Source organism: Kogia breviceps, chromosome 8, assembly GCF_026419965.1.
Source record: "Kogia breviceps isolate mKogBre1 chromosome 8, mKogBre1 haplotype 1, whole genome shotgun sequence".
In the NCBI taxonomy this organism is placed as follows: Eukaryota; Metazoa; Chordata; class Mammalia; order Artiodactyla; family Physeteridae; genus Kogia; species Kogia breviceps.
In genome coordinates this window covers 4,094,912-4,120,536 of record NC_081317.1, presented here as the reverse complement: position 1 = coordinate 4,120,536, position 25,625 = coordinate 4,094,912, and the positions used below count along the sequence as shown (strand labels likewise).

The following is a 25,625-nucleotide window of genomic DNA, read 5'->3' as shown; positions in this document are numbered from 1 at the left end:
CTCCGAGTAGCTGCACCCACCCTCTCCCTCTGGATTTTCAGTCTGAGAGTCCCCGGATGGCGAGTCAAGACTTCTAACCTATGAACTCACAATCCCACTCCCTGGAGAGAACCAGTCAACACTTTGGGTTTAATTCCTCCCTTACACTGTAATGCATCTCTATTTACACAATTTTTTCTTTCTTTTTTGGCCTCACCACGCGGCATATGGGATCTTAGTTCCCCCAGCAGGGATTGAACCTGTGCCTCCTGAATTGGAAGCAAGGAGTCTTAACCACTGGGGGCGCACTGGTTAAGACTCCACCTGCCAATGCAGGGCACACGGGTTCAACTCCTGGTCCAGGAAGATCCCACATGCTGCAGAGCAACAAAGCCCGTGCGCCACAACCACTGAGCCCACGGGCCACAACTACTGAAGCCCGCATACCTACAGCCCATGCTCCACAACAAGAGAAGCAACCGGAGTGAGAAGCCCGCACACCGCAACGAAGAGTAGCCCCTGCTCTCCGCAACTAGAGAAAGCCCGCGTGCAGCAACGAAGACCCAACACAGCCAAAAATAAATAAATTAATTAACTTTTAAAAAGAAAATACTCATTTGTTCCCTGAATATTTATCGAGTGTCTATTATTTGCGCAACACCATGGTAGGTGCTGTGGATATCCTGGTGAATGAGGACTCCTGAACTTGTTTCTCTGTATTCTTCCTTCTCTGATGACGGCAAGCTTGGAAGAATGTCTAGCTCTGTGGATGAATTAACTAACATCACACATCATGACGCCACACTCAGGAGACAGGGGTGCTGCACCTTTTGGCACACACGGTGGCCTCACTGTATGGCATATGGCTCACCCACACCTTCCTTTCTATGTTCTCCCCTGTACAGATGAGGCCAGAAGCCTGGGCACTTTATTTCCCTTGCAGCAAGGGAAGTCTAACAGAGGCAGTTCTTCCAGAAGCAATGGAAGAGATTGCTGGTTTCTTTGTTTTTTTCCAGTTAAACACCAGATGAATTCTGTGACTGGCTTTGAGAGGGCATGTCGTATGAAAAATACCTGTCTTTAAACACTAGAATCACACTCAGGAAGATGAGATACGCACACCATGACAGGCACACGGGAACCAAAACCAGTTTGTGGGAACACAAACTTCCCTGTACCACTTACCTAATAGGCACACACACTAAAATATACGTCTAAACAACTGGAAAACAGAAAGCAAAATAGCGTGCATGATTAAAACTGTTAACGTTCTCTTTTTTGCTGAATATGCACCTATAGTTGAATCCACATCATGAAAATGTTCATTGGGGGAGTTCCCTGGCGGTCCAGGGGTTAGGACTCGGCGCTTTCACTGCCGAGGGCCTGGGTTCAATCCCCGGTGGGGAACTAAGCTCCCACAAGCTATGTGGCACGGCCAAAAAGAAAGAAAAAAAAAAGAAAATGTTCGTCGGACATGACTACCCTCTGCCGCTGTTAGAGGGACTTGGGACCCTGTTGTTGTATGAAAACCATTCGTTGTGACTATTTTCAGTAAAATAGCACAGAAAATATTAACTCAACCCATGCTCTCGCCTTTCTTTGCACATTCAGACAAACCTGAATATGAAACGTGAATCAATTTTTAATGCTCCACAATACGTTATTACTTTCATACCCTTCCCTTGGCTGTCGCACCTTCTTCAGTAAAATCAATAGTGAAAATAGCTTTATTGACACGTATATAAACACAACCAGACCTAGAAAAATGGACAAGAGAGAGAATCATCCGCCTAACATTTTTCCTCTCCGTCTTCTCCCTCACTGTCATCGTCACAATAAAAGATGTCTCGAAACAGGAAGACTGGCTTGGGGGTTGCCGGGGTCTGGATCTCAGTCCCTTTTTTCTCCATCTTCTTCTCTAATTTTTCTTTAAGCAACGGTAGACTGGTCTCGTAAAGGTAGTCTATAATCTCTAAAGAAAAGAAATTGAATCTTGAGATGCTCTGACAAAGCCTCTTCCCAAGGTCAAGGGACGGACGGCGGACGATGACGGCGCATTGCTACTGGCATTACTGTGTGCGGGACCTGGCTCTAACTGCTTTACTCACAGTCACTCGTTCGGTCCTCTCAAAAATCCTATGAGGTGGGCACTATTGTTCACCCGTTTTTCAAATGAGGCATAAAGACATTATGAAACTCGTCTACAGTCATAGAGTCAGGAGGGCGAAGCCAGGATTCAAACCCGGGAAGCGGTGTCTGCTGAACGCAAGGAGCGTTTTGTCACACACACTGCAGGGCGGAGTGTCACCCGAACCAGCGGCTCCCAAACGATGATGCTAGGCAGGCCACTGGCGACTCACCTGTGAGCTCGTTAGGGAAAAACCTAGCGTCTGGAGCCCGCCTGGAGACTAGGATCGACTGGGTCTGGGATGAGACTCAGGTATGTCTCTTTCTCCCAAGTTCCCCACCTGACTCTGGTAATCCAGGTTTGGGAATTACACGTGTAAACCACCTACAAATGGCCGCAGAGAAGAAACTGTATGTCCAGTTTTTTGTGGATCAGTGTGTGTGCAGGCATGTGGTGTGAGCGTGTGCATGTGAGCGTGTGTGCCGGGCAGAACCCAGAAGCACTCGCAGCTACTCACCCCGTGCTTGCTAAACACCCGGCGGCCTGGTGACCGCACTCTTCAAGCTCGTTATCTCATTTAGTACTTTTGAAAGTCCTGTCAGGTAGGGGTTATGATTTTGCCAATTTTCCCCGTTTTCCATGTGAGGAATCTGAGGTTCCCGGAAGTCACTACCCAAGGTCCCACTACCAGCGAGTGTCCCCATGTGCTGCGTTTTTTAAACTATTCCGATATCGAAAGTACTGACCTGGAAAAGTCTTCTTCTGCCAAAAGGGAACACAGGTAGCTTTCAGCTTATAAAATTTAGTTTGGACGTAAGATGGAGGAACATCCCTTTAGAAAGGAAAAGGTGTCAGAAAGTTCGTGGCAGCTTAAAAATCAATCATCTCAGTCCTGTGTACTACGCGCACTGATTGAGGGGTGGTCTACAGACCCTTTAAGAAAGTAGCTTTCTTAATCCTCATGTCTACACATGTGAGAAAAATAAGACACACGTGAAAAGCTATTGTTCATCTGGTTAAACACACACACACACAAGGAAGAAAAAAAGCAGTACAACAAGATGGATGCTGTCTAAACGAGAATAATCTACACGACCAGTTGGGAAGAGAAGGTGTAACACTGGCTAACAGGGGCTGATGCTAACGTTGTTTTCCGCCCCCCACCCTGAGGGCTCTCCGCAGAGCAACAGATATAACCCTCACGGCCACTCGGCCAGGGGGCTCCTATGCTTATCCCTCGTTTCGGAGATGGGGAAACCGAGAGAAGGTGGCCAAGATCTTACAGTGAATATAGGGAAGGGCTGGGGCTTCCATTGGGTCCACTCCAAATTCTACTTTTTTCTTTCTTTTTTTTTTTTGATATCTTTTTTTTAATGGAAGTATAGTCAATTTATAACGTGTTAGTTTCAAGGGTACAGCAGAAAGATTCAGTTATACACATATATATTATATTTTCAGATTTTTTTCCATGATAGATTGATTATTACAAGATACTGAGCATAGTTCCCTGTGTTATATACAGTAGGTCCTTATTGTTTATGTGTTTTATATACAGTAGTGTGTATATGTTAATCCAAGACTCCTAATTTATCCCCCTACCTCCCTCCCACTAACCCTCTGGTAACCATAAGTCTGTTCTCTATGTCTGCGAGTCTATTTGTGTTTTGTAAATAAGTCCATTTGTATCAGAGCTAGAAGAGGAAAGGGTTTGGAACCACGGGCATGTGTCTGTGACTCTCAGCGGGGCCTGCCACGAAAAGATTCCAGTTCTCCAAGTTAAAAAAAAAAAAAAAGAAAAAAAAGACTGATTGTTCTTTGTCCATAATCCCGAGGTGTAAATAACTAGCCAGCAGAACCAGTCTACACCCTTCTTAACGGATCAGTGACAACCTCAGGCCAGCAACCACGTTTCTGAAAGGCAGCCAGGCTGCGGCAGCCCTGTTCCCCTCAGCACGCTTCCCAAACTACAGGCCAGACAGTCCCCCAACATCCCCACCTCCCAAAGCCCACCAACCCCTGAGCCCCGCGATGCTCAACGATTTGCGTTGCTTAGAGGGACTGTGCTTTGCCAGCCAGCTCTCCGTTGCTAGCAGTGAATTCCGGTCTTCAGAGTGGTGGCCTCTCCTCCAGGGGCAGGAATTGATTGAAAATGCAAGGACCGTAGCGATGAAGGTAGACGGCGACAACTGATGAAATCTCACCCCTCGGATGAGAAATGCAAATGAACAGCACACCGAAACCACTGAGGGAAACCCGAAGAGGAACAGGAGCTTGATGTGGTCTCAAAATGTCTCCCCATGGCCATTTCTTTTCACCAAGAGAAAAACTTACTTTTCTACAGTGGGGCAGTGGGGCAGAGGCCGCCAGAGCCAGGGAATCAAAGTCAGAACCACATGCCTCATGATGGGATGTGACCTGGTGACAGAAACACAGCCTCCCCCGTGACTGATTCCCACGTAAAATACAAAACCCGAATCTAACAGTGAGGAAGCGTCCGACAAACTCCCCAACTGAGGCAAGTTCTCCAGAACGACCAGCCTGTATTTTCTCACAATTTCAATGTCATAGAAGACAAAGGCATCAACAGATACACACTACTGTATATAGAATAGATAAACAACAAGGACCTAGTGTATAGCACAGGGGACTTTATTCAATATCTTGTAATAACCTATAACGGAGAGACTTCCCTGGTGGTGCAGTGGCTAAGAATCCACCTGCCACTGCAGGGGACACGGGTTCGAGCCCTCGTCTGGGAAGATCCCACATGCCGCAGAGCAACTAAGCCCGTGCGCCACAACTGCTGAGCCTGCGCTCTAGAGCCCGCGAGCCACAACTACTGAGCCTGCGCTCTAGAGCCTGTGCTCCGCAACAAAGAGTAGCCCCCGCTCGCCCCAACTAGAGAAAGCCCACGTGCAGCAATGAAGACCCAACACAGCCAAAAATAAATAAATAAGATAATAAATAAATTTTTAAAAATCTGTAACAGTAAAGAATCTATAATGGAATCATTTTGCTGTACACCTGAAACACTGTAAATCAACTATACTCCAATAATTAAAAAAAAAAAGAAAAGGTAGAAGAACTCTGAGGATTAGAAGACACTAAGGAGACAGATCCTGGACTGGATCTTAAATCGGGGAAAGTGTTATAAAGGACACGACTGGGGCGACGGGTGAGGTTTGCATGGGGACTGTCTCTTAGGCAACAGTAGTGCATCCGTGTCAGGTGCCCTCAGTACGATCACCGTGCTGATGCAGAGTAACAGCCTTGCTGAGGACATGTCGTCCACCACTGACACTGAAATGGTTAAGGGGAAGAACTCTATTTCCTTGTAGAAGAGGGAGCGGGATAGGGAGGGAGGATGAAGTCAGCGTGGCAAATGGTAAAAGGCTAATTATGGGCAAAGGGACTGTGGGTTCTCCGCCCCAGTCAAAGCTGGTGTGCTCCTTGAAGCTTTTAAGAGACTCTGCACACGTTTCATTCACTCTTCTCAGGTGTCTTGGGCTGGAGGTGGTGGTTGGAGTGGAGGGAGGGTTGGTCTGATTTACCTGGTCCAGTACTTAGACAGGGCATTCCCAATACATATATACACAAATACAATTTATAGAAGAGCTCCATAGGCAGCAGGAATTTCAGTCCTGTTCTTCAAATCTGAGAGGCAGTCGTTTATTAGAACTCCTCTCTGATTTTTTCAGTAGCTTGATATTAAACAAATGGCCTTACCCTATGGTGCTAGCAAGATCTTCCCAGTCTATTTCATTAACATCTTCCACATTTATTTCATACAACCTATGAGAAAAAATTAAAATTAAGTTTTCAAGCCAAAAACCAACATGATGGACATCTTCATGGACTCACAGAATATTAAGAGCTGGAAGGCCTTAGCATGTTCACCCCTATTCCAGCTCTCTTGTTACACAGGCCCAGTGTCGTTGGCATGCTAACCCAAGGTCAGCCCAAGGTCATGGGGTGAGCTACAGACCAAAAAATCACCCTTCCTCCTCCTGAGCCCTTTGCATCTCCCACCAAGCCTAGTAAAAAACACAACTTCAGGTGCTTCCCTGGTGGCGCAGTGGTTGAGAGTCCGCCTGCCGATGCAGGGGACACGGGATCGTGCCCCGGTCTGAAAAGATACCACATGCCGCGGAGCGGCTGGGCCCGTGAGCCATGGCCGCCGAGCCTGCGCGTCCGTGGCCTGTGCTCTGCAACGGGAGAGGCCGCGGCAGTGAGAGGCCCGCGTACCGCAATAAAACAAACAAACAAAAAACACAACTTCACAAAGAACTATATTCAATATGCTGTGATAAACCATAATAGAAAACAATGAAATATGAAAAAGAATATAGATATGTATAACTGAGTCACTTTGCTGTACAGCAAAGGTTAAAGACAACATTGTAAATCAACTATACTTCAATTTAAAAAAAACCCAACAACACAGGGACTTCCCTGGTGGCACAGTGGTTAAGACTCCACACTCCCCATGCAGGGGGCCCAGGTTCGATCCCTGGTCAGGGAACTAGATCCCACACGTATGCCGCAACTAAGAGTCTGCATGCCACAACTAAGGAGCCCTCCTGCTGCAACTCAAGACACGGCGCAACCAAATAAATAAACAAATAAAATATTAAAAACCAACCAACCAAACGAACAAACAAAAACACAACTTCACCATTCAATGCAGACACACAAGAGTAGTACATATGTGTACTCAGCACTTACTATGTGACAGACACGGGGTTAAGACCTTGATACCCACTAATCCATTTACCCTCAACACCACCTGATGAGGCCGGGGGATTACGTCCTTTCCACAGGCCAGGAATCAGGGCGGAGAGCTCGAGTCACTGGCTCAAGGTTTCATGACTCATAGGCGGTACCCACGTTGGAACCCGGGCCTGCCTGACGTGAGATGCCCTCCTTGGCTCTGCCAGTCTCTCTGGCAGAGGAGGAAAGGGGAGGGCAACCCCAGCCGGGCCAGCGTGGAGGACGAGGAAGCCCACCAATGACGGAGAAGCAGGCTTCCTGACAGAGCGCAAGAATAGTGAAGCTGGACGGGGCGGCCAGAATCCAAAGGCTGCTTCTGCTCTTTGCTGCTCCTCATTGGACACGAGCCCAGGCCCACTAGGCTCGCAGACCTTGTAAAGCAGGTCCACGTCTCCCTGTCTATCAGGGGAGGGAGGACTCTGCACGGACCAGGAACTCAAAGACAAAACTGAAGACGAAGCAGCAGTGACACCACCTAATGCGCGCTAGCGAGCAGCAGACCTCGGCCTGAAGTATTTGCCTCCATTTTCCAACCGACAGAAGTAGGCAATGTCTAGGTGAGAGCCTTGAAGACTAAAAGAGCTACGTTGATTGAGTGCACGCTACGTTTTACATGCATTATTTCATTTCTTCTCCCAATAACACTAAGAGGCAGGTACTGTTATTACCATCCTCATTTAAGACAAACAAACCAAGACCTAGAAAGGTAGGAAACACGTCCAAGGTCATGCACATAGAAAGTGCTGGAACGGGAATATGAACCATGGTAATCTTACTGCAGATTCTGCTGTTTAACAACTGCTCTTTGGCTAGAGAGAAAAACAGGTAAAATATCGGCACTTTCTACTTTTGTACCTTTCAATGAGGTTGATCTTGGCCTGTAGGGCATTAGCTCCCCGGTATACGTCCTGACCATTTGTCATCCTCTTGGTTAGAATTTCCGTCCTACATTGAAAGAAAGAAAAACAGCTTATTTTCAGGGGTAAAGTCTCCATTAAAATGTCCTTTGTTTTCCTCATTTAAATCGTCCTTATACAGAACCACTTTATAACGTTCGCAACGCATCACTGCTAACATTTACCACCATCAAGAATATACCTTTTTAAATTTTTTTTAAGCGGGAAAGGGTAAAGAGATAGAAAGTTGATGGTTACTGAAAATGAATGATGGATACAAGGAGTTCTAAGTTGGTGTGTGTTACACAATTTCCATAATCAACAGTTAAAAAAAGGAAGGAAGAAAAAGAATAAGCCTGCTTGCAGGTGCTAAAGGGCACTGTGTAAACTCAATTTATTGTTGCTTGTTTATAAAACAGAGAGACATTGCTCTTATTACCATTATAGCTGCTAAAACACCAAATTACACAGATTTAGTAAAGTGATCAATGATTCAATGATTCCTCTAAGGCCCAAAGTTGATGGCTAAGGGAAAGGGTTCCCTGAAGTTCCTAATGAGAGCAGCAGCCCAATTAAAAATGTTTAAAAAGTGCTTCTCTTGAAGAGTGAGATTTGTCACAATCTGATGGACAGATCATGAGCTGTGACGTTTACTTTCTTGAGAAGGGAGGTACATGACGCACACACACAGAAACTGACACTGTCTTTACTAATAGTCGCCCACGTTCACCGGTTTGAAATGTACCCGTTGATGCCATTTCAATGTTTCATGAAGTAAATCTATGTTCGGCATTCAAGTTTCCTACCTTTTTCTTCAAATTAACAAAGAAGCCTTGCGTGTTATTGAATTACGCGGATTCTGAAGCACGGCTCCCCTTCATCATTTCCCGTTTAAGACACTGACATATCATCTTCCAATTGAGGCTTTATAACCCACTCCTTTTTAAAAAATAATTAATTAATTAATTAATCGTTTTTGGCTGTGTTGGGTCTTCGTTGCTGCACGCGGGCTTTCTTTAGTTGTGGTGAGCGGGGGCTACTCTTCATTGCAGTACACGAGCTTCTCATTGCAGTAGCCTCTCTTGTTGCAGAGCATGGGCTCTAGGCAGGCAGGCTTCAGTAGTTGTGGCACGCGGGCTCAGTAGTTGTGGCTCGCGGGTTCTAGAGCGCAGGCTCAGTAGTTGTGGCGCACGGGCTTAGTTGCTCGGCAGCATGTGGGATCTTCCCGGACCAGGGCTTTGAACCCGTGTCCCCTGCATCGGCAGGCGGATTCTTAACCGCTGCACCACCAGGGAAGCCCCCACTCCTTTTTTAAGTCTAAGATATAGGGGTAGAAAGGGCTCTGGTTTCTCTATATTACACACTCCTCCCCACAAACATTATCTGTCCTTTGGAGCTTATTTCCTGTGGGTAGTCTTCTAGTAAAATAAATACTCTACAGCAGAACTGTCAGGTATATAAACAATACACAGTATAATCTAGGAGTTTGCTTTTAACATACAACACGCCCACTCTGGATTTCATTCTTCTTTAGTGGTCAAGATGATGGAGCCCCCTTTATGCAGGAGGCCTGGGTCGTGGGGCTGTAGAACCACTGCTTCAAGCTATCATGTTGCAGCTGAAAGTTGCAGCTGAAAGTTAGCTCGGAAACCCTCCAGGGCTGGGAAAAGCTACACTGGGCAAAGAACATGCAGCAAGATCTGGACTGAAACTACTTCTTCGTGATGGACGTACCTAAAGATGTGCTAGGATGAAGAGTATGACTCCCTGCTTTTGATGAAGACAGAGGAACTGCTGAATTAGAAAGCAAAAGTAAAAAGGTGGAGCTATTACTGATCACTACGCTTGTGATTTCCCTCCTGAATATTCAGACATTAATTTTGTTTTTCATGCTATAAATAGGTAACAACCTTGTTTTATGAAGAAAGGGACAGAGTCAAGAAACCAGAAGTCAATATTCAATATTAAGAAGATTCAAGTTCTGTTTACAAAACAGAAACAGACTCACAGATACAGAAGACAAACTTATGGTTACCAAAGGGGAAAGGGGGCAGGAATAAATCTGAAATTGCGGATTAGCAGATACAAACTACTATATATAAAACAGATAAACAACAAGGCCCTACTGTACAGCACAGGAAATTGTACTCAATATCTTGTAATAAATTATTTTGGAAAAGAATTAAAAAAATAATATATATGCATAACTGAATCACTTAGTACACCAGAAACGAACACAACATTGTAAATCAACTATACTTCAAATAAATAAATAAATAAATAAATAGAATAAAAAGGTTCAAGTTCTTTATGAAGAAGCCACACAATGAATCGGGGTTGGTTAAATGCTAACTTAGATCAGCTATTGATATTGAAGTGGTTGGAGCAGCAGATCAGAGAGGATCATCCCTGACCTCCTGTAAGGCTTTCCACGTGTCAGTTACAGATATTCTTAGTAACCTCAGCAGTCCACCCCTTTCCGGAAGTTGCTGAGAGAGGGGCAGGGAATGCATCTTGTTGAAATTTATGTAAGAAGTCTCAAACTTACCACTTACTTTTACACTGCATCCAATTCCTGGTTTCCACTTTAGCCTCCACTTCTACCCAGGATATGCCTTTGTAGAGTTTTTCCCGAACAATGGACAGGCAGCCTTCAGGATTCTCTTGGAGTTCAGAATCCATCTCGTTTAGCTCCTGGGGAGACATTTTCTTTAGAATCACTTCTTCAACAGCCTTGATTAGTTTCTGGGTCTCCGTCTTGCTCCAAGCACCATGATTTCTTTCTGTTGACATAAAAGGATGGTCTTTAAGTTGCTAATCTATTTGCTTTCAAACACAATATTAACAACAAAATGATAATGATGGATATCTGTCATTGGACATCTCTCCAAACCCACAGAAGGAACAACACCAAGAGTGAACCCTAATGGGGACTGTGGACCCTGGGGGGTTACGATGTGTCAAGGGAGCTTCATGGATTGTAACAAATGGACCACTCTGCTGGGGGGTGTTGAGAATGGGGCTGTGCCGTGCATGTGTAGGGCAGGGGATAAGTAGGAAGTCTTTATACCTTCCTCTCACTTCAACTGTGAACCCAAAACTGCCCTAGAAAAATAGTCTTTTTTTTTTTTCTTTCTTTCTTTATTTTTTTGGCTGCGCTGGGTCTTAGTTGTGGCACATGGGATCTTTGTTGAGGCACGTGGGATCTTTTGTTGCAGATCTTTTGTTGTGGTGCGCGGGCTTCTCTCTAGTTGTGGCATGTGAGTTTTCTCTCTCTAGTTGTGGTGCACGGCCCCTGTAGTTTGCGGCACAAGGGCTACAGGGCGCGTGAGCTGAGCAGTTGTGGAGCGCGGGCTTAGCTGCCTCGCAGTATGTGGGATCTTAGCTCCCCAACCAGCGTCCCCTGCATCTGAAGGAGGATTCTTTACCACTGGACCACCAGGGAAGTCCCAAAATAAAGTTTTTAAAAACAAAAAGATAAATCAGACACTTTTCAGAAGACAACGGGCAACATCTCAATTACACAAACATAAAACTATCAGTCACGGGCTTCCCTGGTGGCGCAGTGGTTAAGAATCTGCCTGCCAATGCAAGGGACACGGGTTCGAGCCCTGGTCCAGGAAGATCCCACATGCTGCGGAGCAACTAAGCCCATGCGCCACAACTATTAAGCCTGTGCTCTAGAGCCCGCATGTCAGAACTACTGAGCCCGTATGCCACAACTACTGAAGCCTGCGCGCCTAGAGCCCGTGCTCTGCAACAAGAGAAGCCACTGCAATGAGAAGCCCGTACACCGCAACAAAGAGTAGCCCCCGCTCGCCACGATTAGAGAAAGCCTGCGCGCAGCAATGAAGACCCAACGCAGCCAAACAAAACAAAAAAATCCTATCAGTTACATGCAAATCCAAATGAAACTATGAAAGTGGTTTCATAGATTCTTTTTAGGAACCAATCACAATCACACACACACACACACACACACACACACACACACACACACACACACACACACACACACACAAAACCAACTGCAAAAAAAAAAATCCTTTCTTGAAGCCATCTTTTTTAACTTCGAAAAAGCTGTTCTTCCTGTTTCTAAGAGTAATACCTCCTGCAGGAAATTGTGAGGTTCCCAAACATTTAGTGGGAAGAGAATAACCAAACAACTTTCACGTTATATACATAACTCTCCCCAAGAGTTTCTGGAGTGAAATTAACAGCTGCAATGATGCCACCACAGTACTTGATGAAGAAGGCACCTGTGAATTTCTTTTTTACTTTCTTTTTTTTTTTTTAATATTTTGCACTCAATAAGCTTTCTATTTTTTTTTTTAATTTTAAAAAATTTATTTGGCTGTGTTCAGCCTTAGCTGCAGCACATAGGACCTTCGTTGTGGCGCACACGTTTCTCTCTAGTTGTGGAGCGTGGGCTTAGTTGCCCTGCAGCATGTGGGACCCTAGTTCCCCGACCAGGGATCGAACTTGCGTCCTCTGAAGTGGAAGCATGAATTCTTAACCACTGAACCACCAGGGAAGTTCCAGCACCTCTGAATTCCTAAAGCCAGTCCTTGGTGCAGGGTGTCAAAGGCTTCTACGATTCACTCTTCTTGTCTAGAGGCTCACAGTCATGCTAAGGAAGAGGCTGCAAACTGGCAGGCTACAAATATCTTTGATTTGGCCTACAGAATGTTATTGTTACTATTTCCCCAATAACAATTTGGATGAATATTTAAAAATCAAGAGAATCCCAAGAGGGGTTTCCCTGGTGGCACAGTGGTTAAGAATCCGCCTGCCAATGCAGGGGACACGGGTTCGATCCCTGGTCCGGGAAGATCCCACATGCCGCTGAGCAACTAAGCCCATGAGCCACAACTACTGAGGCTGTGTTCTAGAGCCCACGCTCCACAGCAAGAGAAGCCACCACATTGAGAAGCCCACGCACCGCAACAAAGAGTAGCCCCTGCTCACCGCAACTAGAGAAAGCCCGTGCACAGCAATGAAGACCCAACGCAGCCATAAATAAATAAATAAATAAATTTATTTATTTAAAAAAAGAGAGACCCAAGGAAAAAAGATCTTGATTTCACACACACATGCAAATCCAGATGTTTGCTTTACTTCTTGGAAACTGGCAGAAGTGGCTGTGCTGAGTCTTTGCATGGCACCGGTGGCCGGAGTTGGTGGCACAAAAGGCGTGGTCTCCACCATCTCAGAGTTTACCACGTGCGGACGTGCAGACGCCTGCCTGGGACCCGCTGCACAGCTCTGCCTGCAGGGCCGGAGCACATGAGCCTCTGGGCTGAAGCTAACACCCACTAAGGACTGTCTTCTGAAAGCAACTGGGGATTTTTTAATGTGAATAATATAACCAAGGAAGCTTTTTATGAAAGAGGAGAAGAGACGAGAGATGACTGACACTGGTTTTGGGAAACGTCCCTGACTAACAGGCCCTCCCTGTGATGGTTTCCCTGGCTACCTGGGGGATGGGACTTTGGTGGCCCAGGCTCTGCTGCCCACCGGCTGAGCGGGTTTCAGTTTACCTGGCACTTAGAGTCACACTGAAAGCTCCTGAACTAAGGTGTGGCAGAATTCAGTCTGGTGAATAAAGGCTACATCAATATGCATGAAGAAATAAATGAATCAGTAAGAGAATGGCTGAAAAAGTGACGACTCTCTCAGAAGACAGGCCTGCAGTGACGCCTGGGCCCTGGGCCGCTGTGGGCTGATTCGTTCACCCAAGTGGGCGCTGGAGACCACGACTTACGACTGCTGATCTGGGAGAACTTCAGGGCCACAGAGAGGCTACTTCGAGACACCATCTCGCCAATCTTTTTCCAGTCGTTTCCATGGAGGGACTGGTATATCTTTAGCTTCTCGGTATCTCCTTTGCTATACCTTAGAGGAAGGGAAAACAGATCACAGCTGAGCATTAACCACAAGCTTAAAACCACCGTTCTCACTGCAGCGTGCTGCGACGCGGGGAGAAGCCATATAGGGCGGGCTGTCAGGAAACCTGCTCGGCACAGTCCTACCAGGGACCTGAGCTCAGGTACTTCCCGTCTCGGCATCTCAACCATGAACATCCTGTCAGTCAGTGACCGCAGTCCCTGGCTCACTTACACAGAGGCCAGGGCAAATAATCCAATCGTGCTATTCCCCAGCCAAACCCAAAAAGGCTTCACACAATAAAACCCCAACTTCTGACTGTGCCTGCAAAGCTCGGCGCCCCCTAAGTTCAGCCCCATTGGCCTTATCGGCCTTTCTCACCTCGGAGCCTCTGGACCTGTGGTGGGAATGGCCTCCCTCCACCGCTGGAAAGCTCCTGTAAGCTCTTCAGAAGCAGCTTAAATGGTGCATCTTCAGAGAGGGCTTCCCTGACCTCCTGGGTTGGAGGTGTCCTGCTGTCCTCTCCCACAGGACACTTTGCTGCTCTCTCACTGCCCCCGTCACCACTGGCAACCGTACACTCGTGGCTTCCCTGGTTTACCTGACTCTTTGTCTAGGCCACCACTGGCCAATGGAAATATGAGCCACAGATATCATTTAGAATTTTCTACTGGTCATGTGAAAATTAATTTTATTTAGTTTTTAAAGATAATTTACTGGCTCATACAATTGAAAAGTCCAGATACAGGTGGGCCCTAGGGTTAGCTTAATCCAGGAGCTCAGTCAAATCACCAAGGACCACTTTCCACCATTCCACTCTGCCTTCCATGTTTTTGTTTTTGTTTTCTTTTGGCGGCAGCATGCGGCATGTGGGATCTTAGTTCCCCAACCAAGGATCGAACCCACGCCCCCTGCAGTGGAAGCACGGAGTCTTAACCACTGGACCGCCAAGGAAGTCCCTAATTTTATTTAGTTTTAATGAATTAATAACATTTCATTTAACTCAATGTATTAAAAATGCAGCCATTTCAGCATGTAATCAGAACCTAATAGTATGAGTGAGATACTTTACATTCTCCTCTCCACACCAAGCCTTCTAAGTCCATTGTATACTCCACTCTTCAGCACATCTCAGCTTGGACTAACCATAGTTCAAGTGCTCCATGGCCACATGAGGCTGCTGGTCGCATGGATGGACAGCACAGCTCTGGAGGGGAAGTCCTCGGAGGGCAGGGACCCTGTCAGTTTTCTACACTTTGGTACCCATAATGCTTGACAGACAACAGATGCTCAATAAAGATGTGACAGGGACTTCCCTGGTGGTGCGGTGGTTAAGAATCAGCCTGCAAATGCAGGGGACACAGGTTCGATCCCTGGTCTGGGAAAATCCCACATGCCGCGGAGCAACTAAGCCTGTGAGCCACAACTACTGAGCCTGCGAGCCACAACTACTGAAGCCCGTGCGCCTAGAGCCCATGCTCCGCAACAAGAGAAGCCACCGCAATGAGCCCACGCACCACAATGAAGAGGAGCCCCTGGTCACCACAACTAGAGAAAGCCTGTGCGCGACAAAGATCCAACGCAGCCAAAAAAAAAGACAGCTGTCATTAAAAAAAAAAAAAAAGATGTGACAGATGCCTTAGCACAAATCTGTCACGGTTTAAGGAAGTTAATATGCAGAAATCCCACATAAAAGCAAATATATTAAAAGAAAAGAACTAAAGTGCACTATCATATATGTGGATTTTGAGATTAAACATCTTAAATGTTTGTTTGTTTTGTGGTACGCGGGCCTCTCACCGTTGTGGCTTCTCCCGTTGCGGAGCACAGGCTCTGGACGCGCAGGCTCAGCGGCCGTGGCTCACGGGCCCAGCAGCTCCGCGGCATGTGGGATCTTCCCGGACCGGGGCATGAACTCGTGTCCCCTGCATCGGCAGGCAGATTCTCAACCACTGCGTCAGCAGGGAAGCCCGACAATGGTTTCTTTTTTCTTTTTTTGCGTTACGCGGGCCTCTCACTGTTGTGGCCTCTCCCGTAGAGGAGCACAGGCTCTGGACGCACAGGCTCAGCGGCCGTGGCTCACGGGCCCAGAGGCTCCGCGGCACGTGGGATCTTCCCGGACCGGGGCACGAACCCACGTGTCCTGCATCAGCAGGCGGACTCGCGACCACTGCGCCACCAGGGAAGCCCAAAACATCTTAAATGTTTAAGGGAAGAAAAGCCATCTTTATGACATTTTATAATTCCTTTTTGGGGGGAGGAAGAGGGGCCAGAAGTGGTAGTTTATGTCATTACTAACGCAACACAAAAGGAGCCCTAGTAAAATACTAACCATTTCTAATGAGGGTGATCCACCACTACCGTGAGACAGTAAGATCCTAGCATTCTCAGAAATGTATCTAAAATGCAGAGCGTGGTGAATAGAGATGCGAAATCCTTCACCGTTAAGAATCAAGTTTTTTAGCAGCTTCCTTTACAAGGCAAGCAGGGTCTTCCTGAGATTTAAAGAAAGACTTAAAGGTACCCTTGAAGCAACAAAACAGAGGACATGAGAGAAAAACAGAGTGTACAAAAAAGAGGAAACAGGTGTACTGACCTCCATGGCCCCTTGGAGTCTTACAATTCTTTGATTTTTGACTTTCTATGGTTTTTTCACTTAAGAGTGCCTTAAGTGGGAAAAATACTTTAAGGGTAAATGGTCATCACAACACAATTAATATGGTACCCATGAGTAAACTTTATTATCAGAATGACAGACTTTCATTATTCGAAAAATGTCATTTCCCACAGTGATGTAACAGGTAGAAAAACATGTTACCTCATTCATTTACCAAAAGCATCTTTCTGGTCCCATTTAAAATGTCACCTCTAGTGAATTTCCTTAAAGTACACGGCAGGGGCTTGGGAAAAAGGGAGGGCAGGTTTCAGTCTGTGTGGAGGCACTTTTCCTCTACTTCAGGTTTATTTCTTTTGGTAAAAATTTTTAAAAAGAAGCCAAGGTCATATCAATGTGAAGCTCCGACAGTACCTATGTCCTGATTTAAAATCACGGCGCTAAGTAGGACCCAACTGGCCCTGCCAGATTCACTCCATCTGCCTCCTAGAAGTGAGATCGGTAGTTGAGCCCTAGGTGGCTGTCTGGGCCCTCAAGGGTAGGAGCTGATGCTTTCTCCCTCATCCCTTTGTCCTTAAGCAGAGCGCTTTACCCACCACCGACGCTCCGTCTACATTTGTTTTATTGGGAATGTTGAAAACAGACCACAGTCGGGTATTTTATTTAGGAACAAAGGGAGGAGAGAATGGCTACCGCCACAAGAAGCTCTGCGTTGATGCTACCGAGTCACACTTAAATGGCCTCACACAGGTGCTCACCCCCACCTTCAAATACCTACTGAAGACCCAAAGCACCGGGCTCAGTGCTGAAGGGCACACGTCACACTGAGAAGGAATGTCTGGGTTCACAAGGAGCTTACAACTTAGAGGAGACTGCTGAGAAAACTGCACGGGTAACGGTAAGAGGCAGTGCATGGAGAATGCTAAAATGAAAGCATAAAGTAAAAGCCAGGGATTTAGAAATGGGAAGATGACAGAAGATTTATTCAAGAGGTGGAAACTGAAAGGCTCTTTGGAGACGTACACCTGACGACACATCTGGTTCCACACACGAAACTCTTCACGATTTTGTTGTGTACGTTTTGATTTACAGTATCAGCAAAGCCTAGAGAAATGCTCTGCTCAAGTTTTTTCTTACCTGCCTTTGTAATTGTTGACATCAAACATCTTCTTTGCTCGATAGTATACGAGTTTCCAGGGCCGGGCGATGCCCTTACCTAAAGTCGGAAGAGAGGTGGTTAGAGGGACACCCAGGGCGTGGCATGACATGCAGTCGCGATTACAAAAGAAACGCAGAAGGGCCCCTTTTTACAGCGCGTGCTGTCCTCGACCCCAGGGGGAGGCTGCCGGTTCCTATGTCCTGCAGAAAGCCGTCCTGGGGAGCGGCTGTACAAAATCCCCAGTTTCCTCGGCGATCTCTGAAGACTAGATGCTTAGTATGTAGAGGCTCTAGCTTCTGGTCCACCAGATTCATGGAAAAGACCCTTATTAGGCAACGGGATTTTAACATAATTAGGAGGAAGGGGCGCAGAGGTGGAGGACACAAGCCAGCAGTTCTCCATAAGATAAACAAAAAACCTTTCCAAATGAATCAGCTTTTTCCTGCTTTGCCACTCTAAAGATGACAGACCCCCCAGCAGGGGCTCATTGTTCTGTTTTCCTTTGTGCATTCCACCTAAGAAATTATCCTCTTTAAATTCAAGAGAGATTTTTTTTCCAGTTCAAACCTACATTGCTTCATGACCTTCTAACTTCCCCAGGATACCTCCAAGAGGAGGGTTCCAGCTCAAAGCACAAATATGGCTCTACTTAAAAAACTTCAGAGACTCTGGTGTATACGAGAGTACTTTGTACAGTATATGCAAAAAATACACAATAGAGGACAAGAAGAGAAACCAAAACCGTAATTGTTACCAAGTAGGAAAGCTGGAAGCCGATCATCTAATTTGTTAGAAAATCTGTAAAAGCACTATATGAACACATTCCAAATCCCTGAACATATAGGCTGGCAATAAAAATACTATTAACGTAGCAGCAGCCAACATGCACTGCATGTACCGGACGGGTCAGACGCTGTGCTCAATACTCGCCGTAGTTATCTGTGTAAGGCTGGAAGGCTATGGATGGTCAAAGAGACCACAGTTCTAAACTTACCAATGTGCAATCTAAACGAGTATTTTCTTTTTAAGTCGGTGATTAGAGATTTCTCCTCTGGGTATCTGTCGGTGTACAGCAGCTTGTCTGCATTCTCGATTCCTGTGAGAGACAGAAATTCTTGCACGTTTTTCTCTAACTGCTTATTTTCCTTCACGGAAAACTTGCCAAATTTAATAGTGACACCTAGGATTTGGGGCAGGAGAAAAAGGTACACAACTGTCAACAGTGAATGAAAGCGAACCAACGTTTGGTCTTTAGCAATTACAACAGCACCCGTCAGCTCCTCCCCACCTGCTGGGGAGCAGCCCCTGCCTGTGCCCTTGACATTCGCTCTCCTGCAGAGCTCGGCCTAAGCCACACTGTCCTCCTAAAGTCTTCCCTGGTCATCCTACTCCAATGTGGCCTTTCCTGTGTCATCAATTCCTTTTTACACAGTTATTTAAAAAATAAATTAACAGTAATAGATATTCATCAAAAATTCAAACAGTATTGAAATAAAAGTTTAAAAGAAGCCCCCCCGCTTCACTCTCCTCTGCCCCTCGTCCCCCCGAGGCAGTGCTGGGACCTGGTTGGCACAAACACGAACATGTATATTCTCTGCGTATATATATTGGGGGGAGGTGGGGACAACGTCACTGCAATTTACGTACTATTCCTCGTCATAACTCAAAGCACTCAAGTCTCATTATTATTGACTGCATTACACAGTACATTTTCCTAATCTTAGACTTATTTTTAAAATCTTTTATAAAATACATACTCATAGAAATTTCAACTTAGAATACAGAAATAAAATGGGGTCCTTCTATAGATATTGCTCGATAAATTGTGATTTTCTTGTTCAATTTGTCTATTTTTTAAAAAAACTAATCTTATCAACATGACTAATTTCATAAGGCTAAGGCCCCTCTTTTTACTTTTTTCAATGACCAGTGGCACTGGGCGTCCCACAGCAGATACTCATCAGTAAGTTCTGCTCACTTGCAGTACACAGCCTTACATTTGTAGGGCATTCTGAGACCCAGTAAGCTTTCTGGGAGGTTCTTGTAACACAGTGAAATCAAGAAGGAGACCAAGCTGGGTGCTGCCTGAAGCCACGCCCACTACAACCAGCTCACCCTTAAATTAATATCCTTGAAATTACACCTCATCAAAGCCGATGATGTTGATATGCATGTTTTAATTTGATTTCACTTGTGCCCCCCTCCCAGTGTCTCAACCACTTAACCATCTCCCCCTCTTCTTCCAGGCTTGATCTTCTAGTCTGTGGATCACTGGATCCATTAGGCCCGTTTTTCCTCGCCTCCCCTGCCAGAAGTTGGGCAAAGAAGAGGAAAACTCGTGCATTCATTTTGGTCATTTTACAGTGCAGATAGCGATTCTGGAAGGAGATAAAGCTGAAAGTAGCTAAGGGATGCTTTTTGTGAATCTATAAATCTGAATCGCTCACAAAAGAAAGTCAGGGCTAGTTACGCGTATAGAAAAGTTCAACAAATATTCGAGTTCCACAAGCTCACCCTGGGCTTTAAATTCTTTAAAGCGACCCAAGTCATCCCGATACATTCGCCGAATTGTAGTGGCGGCCCTCTCCCTGATGTCAGGGATGAACTCTTGGAGCTGCCTCACGGCAGAGTCCAAATCTACGTCGGAATTATCTGAATCTCTCGAATCTTCAGATAAATATTTGGTTTCAGGATCATTAGCCGACTCCAAATTGCTTTCTTCTTCATTTGTAGGTTCTAATCTAAGGAGAAAAACTGATTGATTAACACTGACAGGTCACGTGCCCTAATGGCTTTCAGATTCTTTTCTTACAGTGACTTTCCCTTTGACTACAACAGCATTAAAGCTGGAAGGGATCTCGGAGTTGATTCAGTCTGTGACGTCTGAACTCTTTAATGTAGCTTTACTAACTTGGATACACCTCAGAGGCTGCCTGGAAGGGAAATATGTCGCCCTAAGCCCTATTTCCACCAGGCATTGCTTCTTATGTTATTATTTCTCAACTTTATTGTTTCAGATATTGACTTCCTAATAAGCTCGGCCCTCCTCTATGCCCATGGATACTCAAGACACCTCCCCCCTACCAATGAGTTATGTTTTATAATAATGGTTACTAATTAGTTAAGTCAATATTCAAGGTTTACATGTTACAATTGCTTCCTTGCAGTTAACAATGGCCACATATTTTCCCTTCGGCAGTGTAAAGAAAATATAGTTTTCTATGTATCTATCACTAACTCATTCCCACAAACTTTCTGCCAGATGTCCAAAGTTGCTCTTAGTCAACTGTGTCAGCTAACCACCCAGACAGGAAACTGAAACAAAACAAAAACAAAACTGTATGCATTTGTCTGAGCAAAGGGTCAACAGCTTTCCCAGGTCCAGAGCCCCATACAAGTTAAGAACCACAGGCCGAGAACATTCCTGCCTCATTACCAGTGACCTAAAAATGTCCCCAATGAGATGGCACAGAGGATGATGTGAGTTGGGCCCTCTGCCATTTAACTTCTATGTGAAACTATTTTAAGCCAGGACAATCTAGCAAATGCAAGAAAGTCACAGAATAGAAATGGGGAGAAAACCTGTCCCAACTCCCACAAAGTGCTTTAAAAAAATTCCTGCATCTATTCATCGGCCAGTATACTTAAATGATAATTATATAAATAACGGTATCTACATTTCTTTTATTAGGGAGAACCCTAATTGAAGTTTTTTTCCTGTTCCGTAACATTCTAAGCTCTCTGATCCTTTCTCCTATCGCTGTACATACAGACAAGGTTAATTGTGAGGTCTTAAAATTCTTTTTAAACTTATACATAGAATTCCAGGGCTGGAATAGTTCTTAGTGAAAACAGAATCTAACTGCCTTATTTTATACATGAAGAACGGAAGGTACCTGCCAAGTCACTCAGTTCAATGTGCGCGACACCCTATACATTTGATGGTCTATCTCGTTACGATTTCTGCCGCTTTTACTATGGCTGCGCTGAACAAAGAGGTAACGGGCAGACTTCACACCCAAGACGCACACCGTCATAAGGCTCAACACCCGCACGTTACCTCTGCGCCTCTTCCGAACAGGCGTGGGGTTTCTTCTCTCGTGGCCTGGGTTGCCCACTTTCTTCACTCAAGGTACCGTCACCTTCCACTGAATCAAAGAGCGTGTCCTCAGAGCTCGTCCTGAGCACTGAAAAATCACCGCCAGGTGCCACGGCAGTATCAACAAAAGATCGTCTCTTCCTTTTCTTGGACTTCCTCTTGAGGCCCCGGGATTCCTGACCGCCCCCTGCAGTCCCGACCTCACCAATCACTTGCGATCCCTCTGAGTACACGTTCTCAGTGCTCTCAGGGGCAGGCAAGGCCTCGAATTCCTGGTCATTTAGATGCTTCCTCTTTCTTTTCTTAGACTTGCTTTGATCTGCAGACACTGGTAGTTGTGCGATTTCACCTGCTTGGCCCACGGGGGGCTGGGGTTCCTGCTCTTGGGATTCTGATCCGGGCAGGGTGATACTTGCACCCAGACTTTCCTGGACAGCATCACAGGATGCGACTTTCCTCCGATGTTTTTTATGCTTTTTCTCCCGAACTTTATCAGGCAGGTCTGACTCATTTTCACGTGACTCGGTAAGTGAATGCGGTTCATCTGCTTCAGGCCCTTTTGTTGACTTCTGCTCCTTGGTTACATCAATGTAAACAACATCGACATCCTTTCTAAAATTCTTCGGTGTGTTCTCAATGTTTTCCTTATCCACCAGGACGTACGCAATACCTGTTTCCTCATCGACTCCCAAAGCACCTTTTCTTCTCTTTTTATTCTTTTTGGGTACAGAAGTAGCCTTTTCGGTCTCATCACAAATTTCTGATTTTTTCAAAGGAGAAGAGACAAGATGCTGGGCATCCTTTCTCTTTTTTTTACCCTTAGTTATGTCAGCCTGTTCATTTGCCAGGGGGGAGTCTCTGAAACTTTCATGGGGACGCCTCCCATGTCTCTCCTTATGTACAGAATGCTTAGTCTTTTTCTTCTTCTTGATGAAAACTGGAGTGTGGGTTTCCAATCTGCTTGATTCTCCTTCCATTTTACTCCTATAGGGAAACTGAACCACATGGTTTATTTCTGCAGAGCATTTTAAACATTAGCCTCAGGAGAAAAAAACAGTATCACACAAAAATGAAATTGCAGGACAGATGACAAGCCTGGAGTCATGATCATAAATTTTCTATTATTCTAAATGCGTAGCAAGCTCACTGTAATTCACTTGTCTGGTTCCACTGCCTTACGATATGGAAGAAAAAATAGTTAATTGAGAACAGTGCTCGGCCATGATTGGGCCCTTGTTCCCCCACGGCCTCATCTTCTACCTCTCCTCTCAAACTCTGTGCTCCAGCTACACATGCCTTTTTTTTTTTTTTTTTGGTTCCGCAAACATACTCCAATCCTTTCCCTGGCTTGAGGTCTTATAAATCACGACTCCCTCTCTCTGGGCCACTCTCCGCTGTCTCCTACCCCTCCCTGTCTCCTTTCATCCTTCAGAGCTTGGTTTGAACATCCCTTCTTCCAGAAAGCTTTAAAAGAATATAAACATTATGATACCATGCATACTACGTTAAGAGAATATAAATGTTATTCTTAAGATAAAGTCCCAAATCCTTACAGACCTACCATGCCCTTCATGATCTAGTCTAGTCCATGCCTACCCCTCCACCTCTCATTTCTCCCTGGGTTTCAGACATCCTGTCTTCCTTCCGTTCCCAGAATACACCATGATCCTTCTCGTTATCAGGGACTTTACAAAAGCATCTCATTTTCCCAGGAATGCCTTTCCTCCGCGTTCGATATATATGGATATACATTTATTCACACTTATTCGAAACATACCACTTCCCGCCGTGCAGGAACGTGCCCAAGCCTGGTCCCGATCCCCTCCCCACTTTCGGGTGCCCTGGAGACCCTGCTGTCTCCCGGGGTGGGTGTTCCGGGGCTGAGAGGGAGGAAAGAACGAGAGGTTCCCGAGTGGAGGGGCTTGGAGCGGCTGCGGAGAAAACAGGCGCCACCCCCATCCCTGAGGACCTGGGCTAAAGGCGGGCCTCCGGCGAGATGAAGACAGCAGCCACACACCGCCCGGTTCAGACACGCAAACTGGAAAAAAAGCCGGAGCAATTATAAAGCGCTTTCACCTACCTTCCAAACGCGTCACCCGCTGCCTTCCAATCCGGAAGTGCTGGTGTCGTGGAAGCGGAAGTGGTTGCGTCACTTCCGACACGCCCCGCACCACCCCCTCCGGCGTCGTGCTGCCCTCGCAGCTCGCTGGCTGTGGGGCTGTGACTCGCGTCGTTTTCTGCCCAATTTGTTCCCGGGCTTGTTGCGAGTGGGGTGGGACAGGGTAGAGCGTGATCCTAAAACTAAGAAAGTGAGACAGAGCCCTTCCGCCGACTTGCTCATTCATGCATGTATGCCATTTATTCAACAGGTTTTTTTTTTGCTGAAGTCTGTCTGCAGTCTAGGAGTGCACAAGATGCTGAGGGCTAACCTGAGGAAGACAGAAAACAAACTAATCAACCAAGATAATTTCAGATTATCCTTTAAGGAAAATAGATCAGGGTACTGTGGTGGGGAGCGACTAGGGACAGTGAGAGCTAGGTTAAATAGTAAGGAAGGCTCTTTGACGAGTGACAGTTGAGTTCTAAATGAAAAAAGTGAACAAAAATCGATGGAAGAGTGTTCCAGGCTGGGAGCAAATCCAGAGGCCCTGAACTTGGTTGCTGGAGGAACTGAAAGAAGGCCAGAGTAGCGGAAGCACCGTGAGTGACTGGGACAGAGGTAAGGGGTGACGTCAGGGGTTGGCAGGGGCTCAGTGGTGCGAGTCTAATGCACATTGAACTTAGGTGGAGGTTAGAGGTAGAAGAAGCCTTGAAGATCTATTCCGATTCTCCCATTTCCACTGAGTCCTGAAGAAACTTAGCTTATGATTAAAAGTAAAGCTTTAAGCAGGCCATCAAGTCGAGGCCAGTATACATGCCACTCAAACTTTTTTTTTTTTTTTTTAGTGAGTGAGTTGTTTTTTTTTAAAATTTATTTATTTTTGTCTGTGCTGGGTCCCTGTTTCCGCGCTAGGTCCTTTCCCAGTTGCGGCGAGCCGCTCTTCATCGCGGCGCGCGGGCCTCTCTCTGTCGCGGCCTCTCTTGCTGCCGAGCACAGGCTCCAGACGCTGAGGCTCAGTAGTTGTGGCTCACGGGCCCAGTTGCTCCGCGGCATGTGGGATCTCCTCCCAGACCAGGGCTCGAACCCGTGTCCCCTGCATTGGCAGGCAGACTCTCAACCACTGCGCCACCAGGGAAGCCCTGCCACACAAACTTTTAGTCTTACTGCAGAGTGAACACAATCACACCAGCAAAGAGATTTCTCATGGAATCCTGTAACAACCCCCTGTTGTAGGAAATCTTTATTCGGTAATATCGGCCTTACTTTGTGGATGAGAAAACTAGGGCTTCATGCAACTTGTCACAGGGGAACTTATGTGGCCCCAGCTAGGACTCAAACCTGTGATCTTTCCACTACTCCAGTATCCTGCGCCTGGCTGCACCACCTGACTTCCTCTGTGTGAGCTGCCAAGCAGCTTTGATTAAAAAGCGCACAACACGCATTTATGTGAAAGTCTGAGAGTGAAGCAGACTAGAGAAACCATAAAGCATACGTCATACACCTGTCACCACCCAAGGGCCGCTTCAGGCCTTGGATGGACAGCTGGAGGTCTGTCTGGTCTGCTCTGGAAAGGTAGTGCTGGCGTGGTCCACTGTCGCTATGCAAGGCCTTGAAGTGCAAGTTTGTTGTCTGTGCAACTTCCCTGTGGTGAGCCCCTTCCCTTACCCAGAGCCTTGTGGACATTTGCACGTTTAATGAAGATGATACTGATGGGTGAATGACCGCGCTAAAGGCTGGGACTAGGAGGCAGACTACGGATGATCCAGGCTAATGGTTCCCAAAACACTGCACCAATCACTCGGGAAGCTCCTAAAAAGTGCAGATTTCCAACTTTGCATACAGACTGCATATCAGGCACCATCATTGTATCACACTAAAATCCATAGACGTAATAGCATTGTAGTTCTGTATGAGAATGTCCTTGTTCTTGGCAGATACATGTATTTAGGGTCAAATGTGATACCGTCTGCAGATCTTTTCAAAATGGCTTAGC

The 25,625-nt window shown here is 46.1% G+C and overlaps 1 protein-coding gene across 4 annotated transcripts; it reads right to left on the bottom strand.

Annotated features, from left to right (window-relative positions):
• Positions 1-1,688: 1,688 nt before the first annotated feature.
• Positions 1,689-23,667, bottom strand: TTF1 (transcription termination factor 1). 4 transcript variants are annotated; one of them, XR_010841812.1, is made up of 11 exons: positions 23,612-23,661; positions 21,493-22,526; positions 19,947-20,173; positions 18,427-18,612; positions 17,411-17,489; positions 13,538-13,668; positions 10,329-10,556; positions 7,733-7,822; positions 5,834-5,899; positions 2,854-2,939; positions 1,689-1,951 (listed from the first exon to the last, which is right to left on the bottom strand). XR_010841812.1 is itself a non-coding variant. In XM_067040410.1 (11 exons), exons 2-11 carry the CDS (start codon positions 22,506-22,508, stop codon positions 1,770-1,772), a joined length of 2,214 nt encoding a protein of 737 aa, XP_066896511.1. In that variant the 5' UTR covers positions 22,509-22,526; positions 23,612-23,667; the 3' UTR covers positions 1,689-1,769. The 4 variants fall into 4 exon arrangements, 3 of the variants coding, with proteins under 3 accessions (XP_066896511.1, XP_058927425.1, XP_066896512.1); XM_067040410.1 differs by having other exon boundaries at positions 10,322-10,556; positions 18,427-18,528; positions 23,612-23,667; XM_059071442.2 differs by having other exon boundaries at positions 10,322-10,556; positions 23,612-23,662.
• Between the last annotated feature and the right edge of the window lie 1,958 nt (positions 23,668-25,625).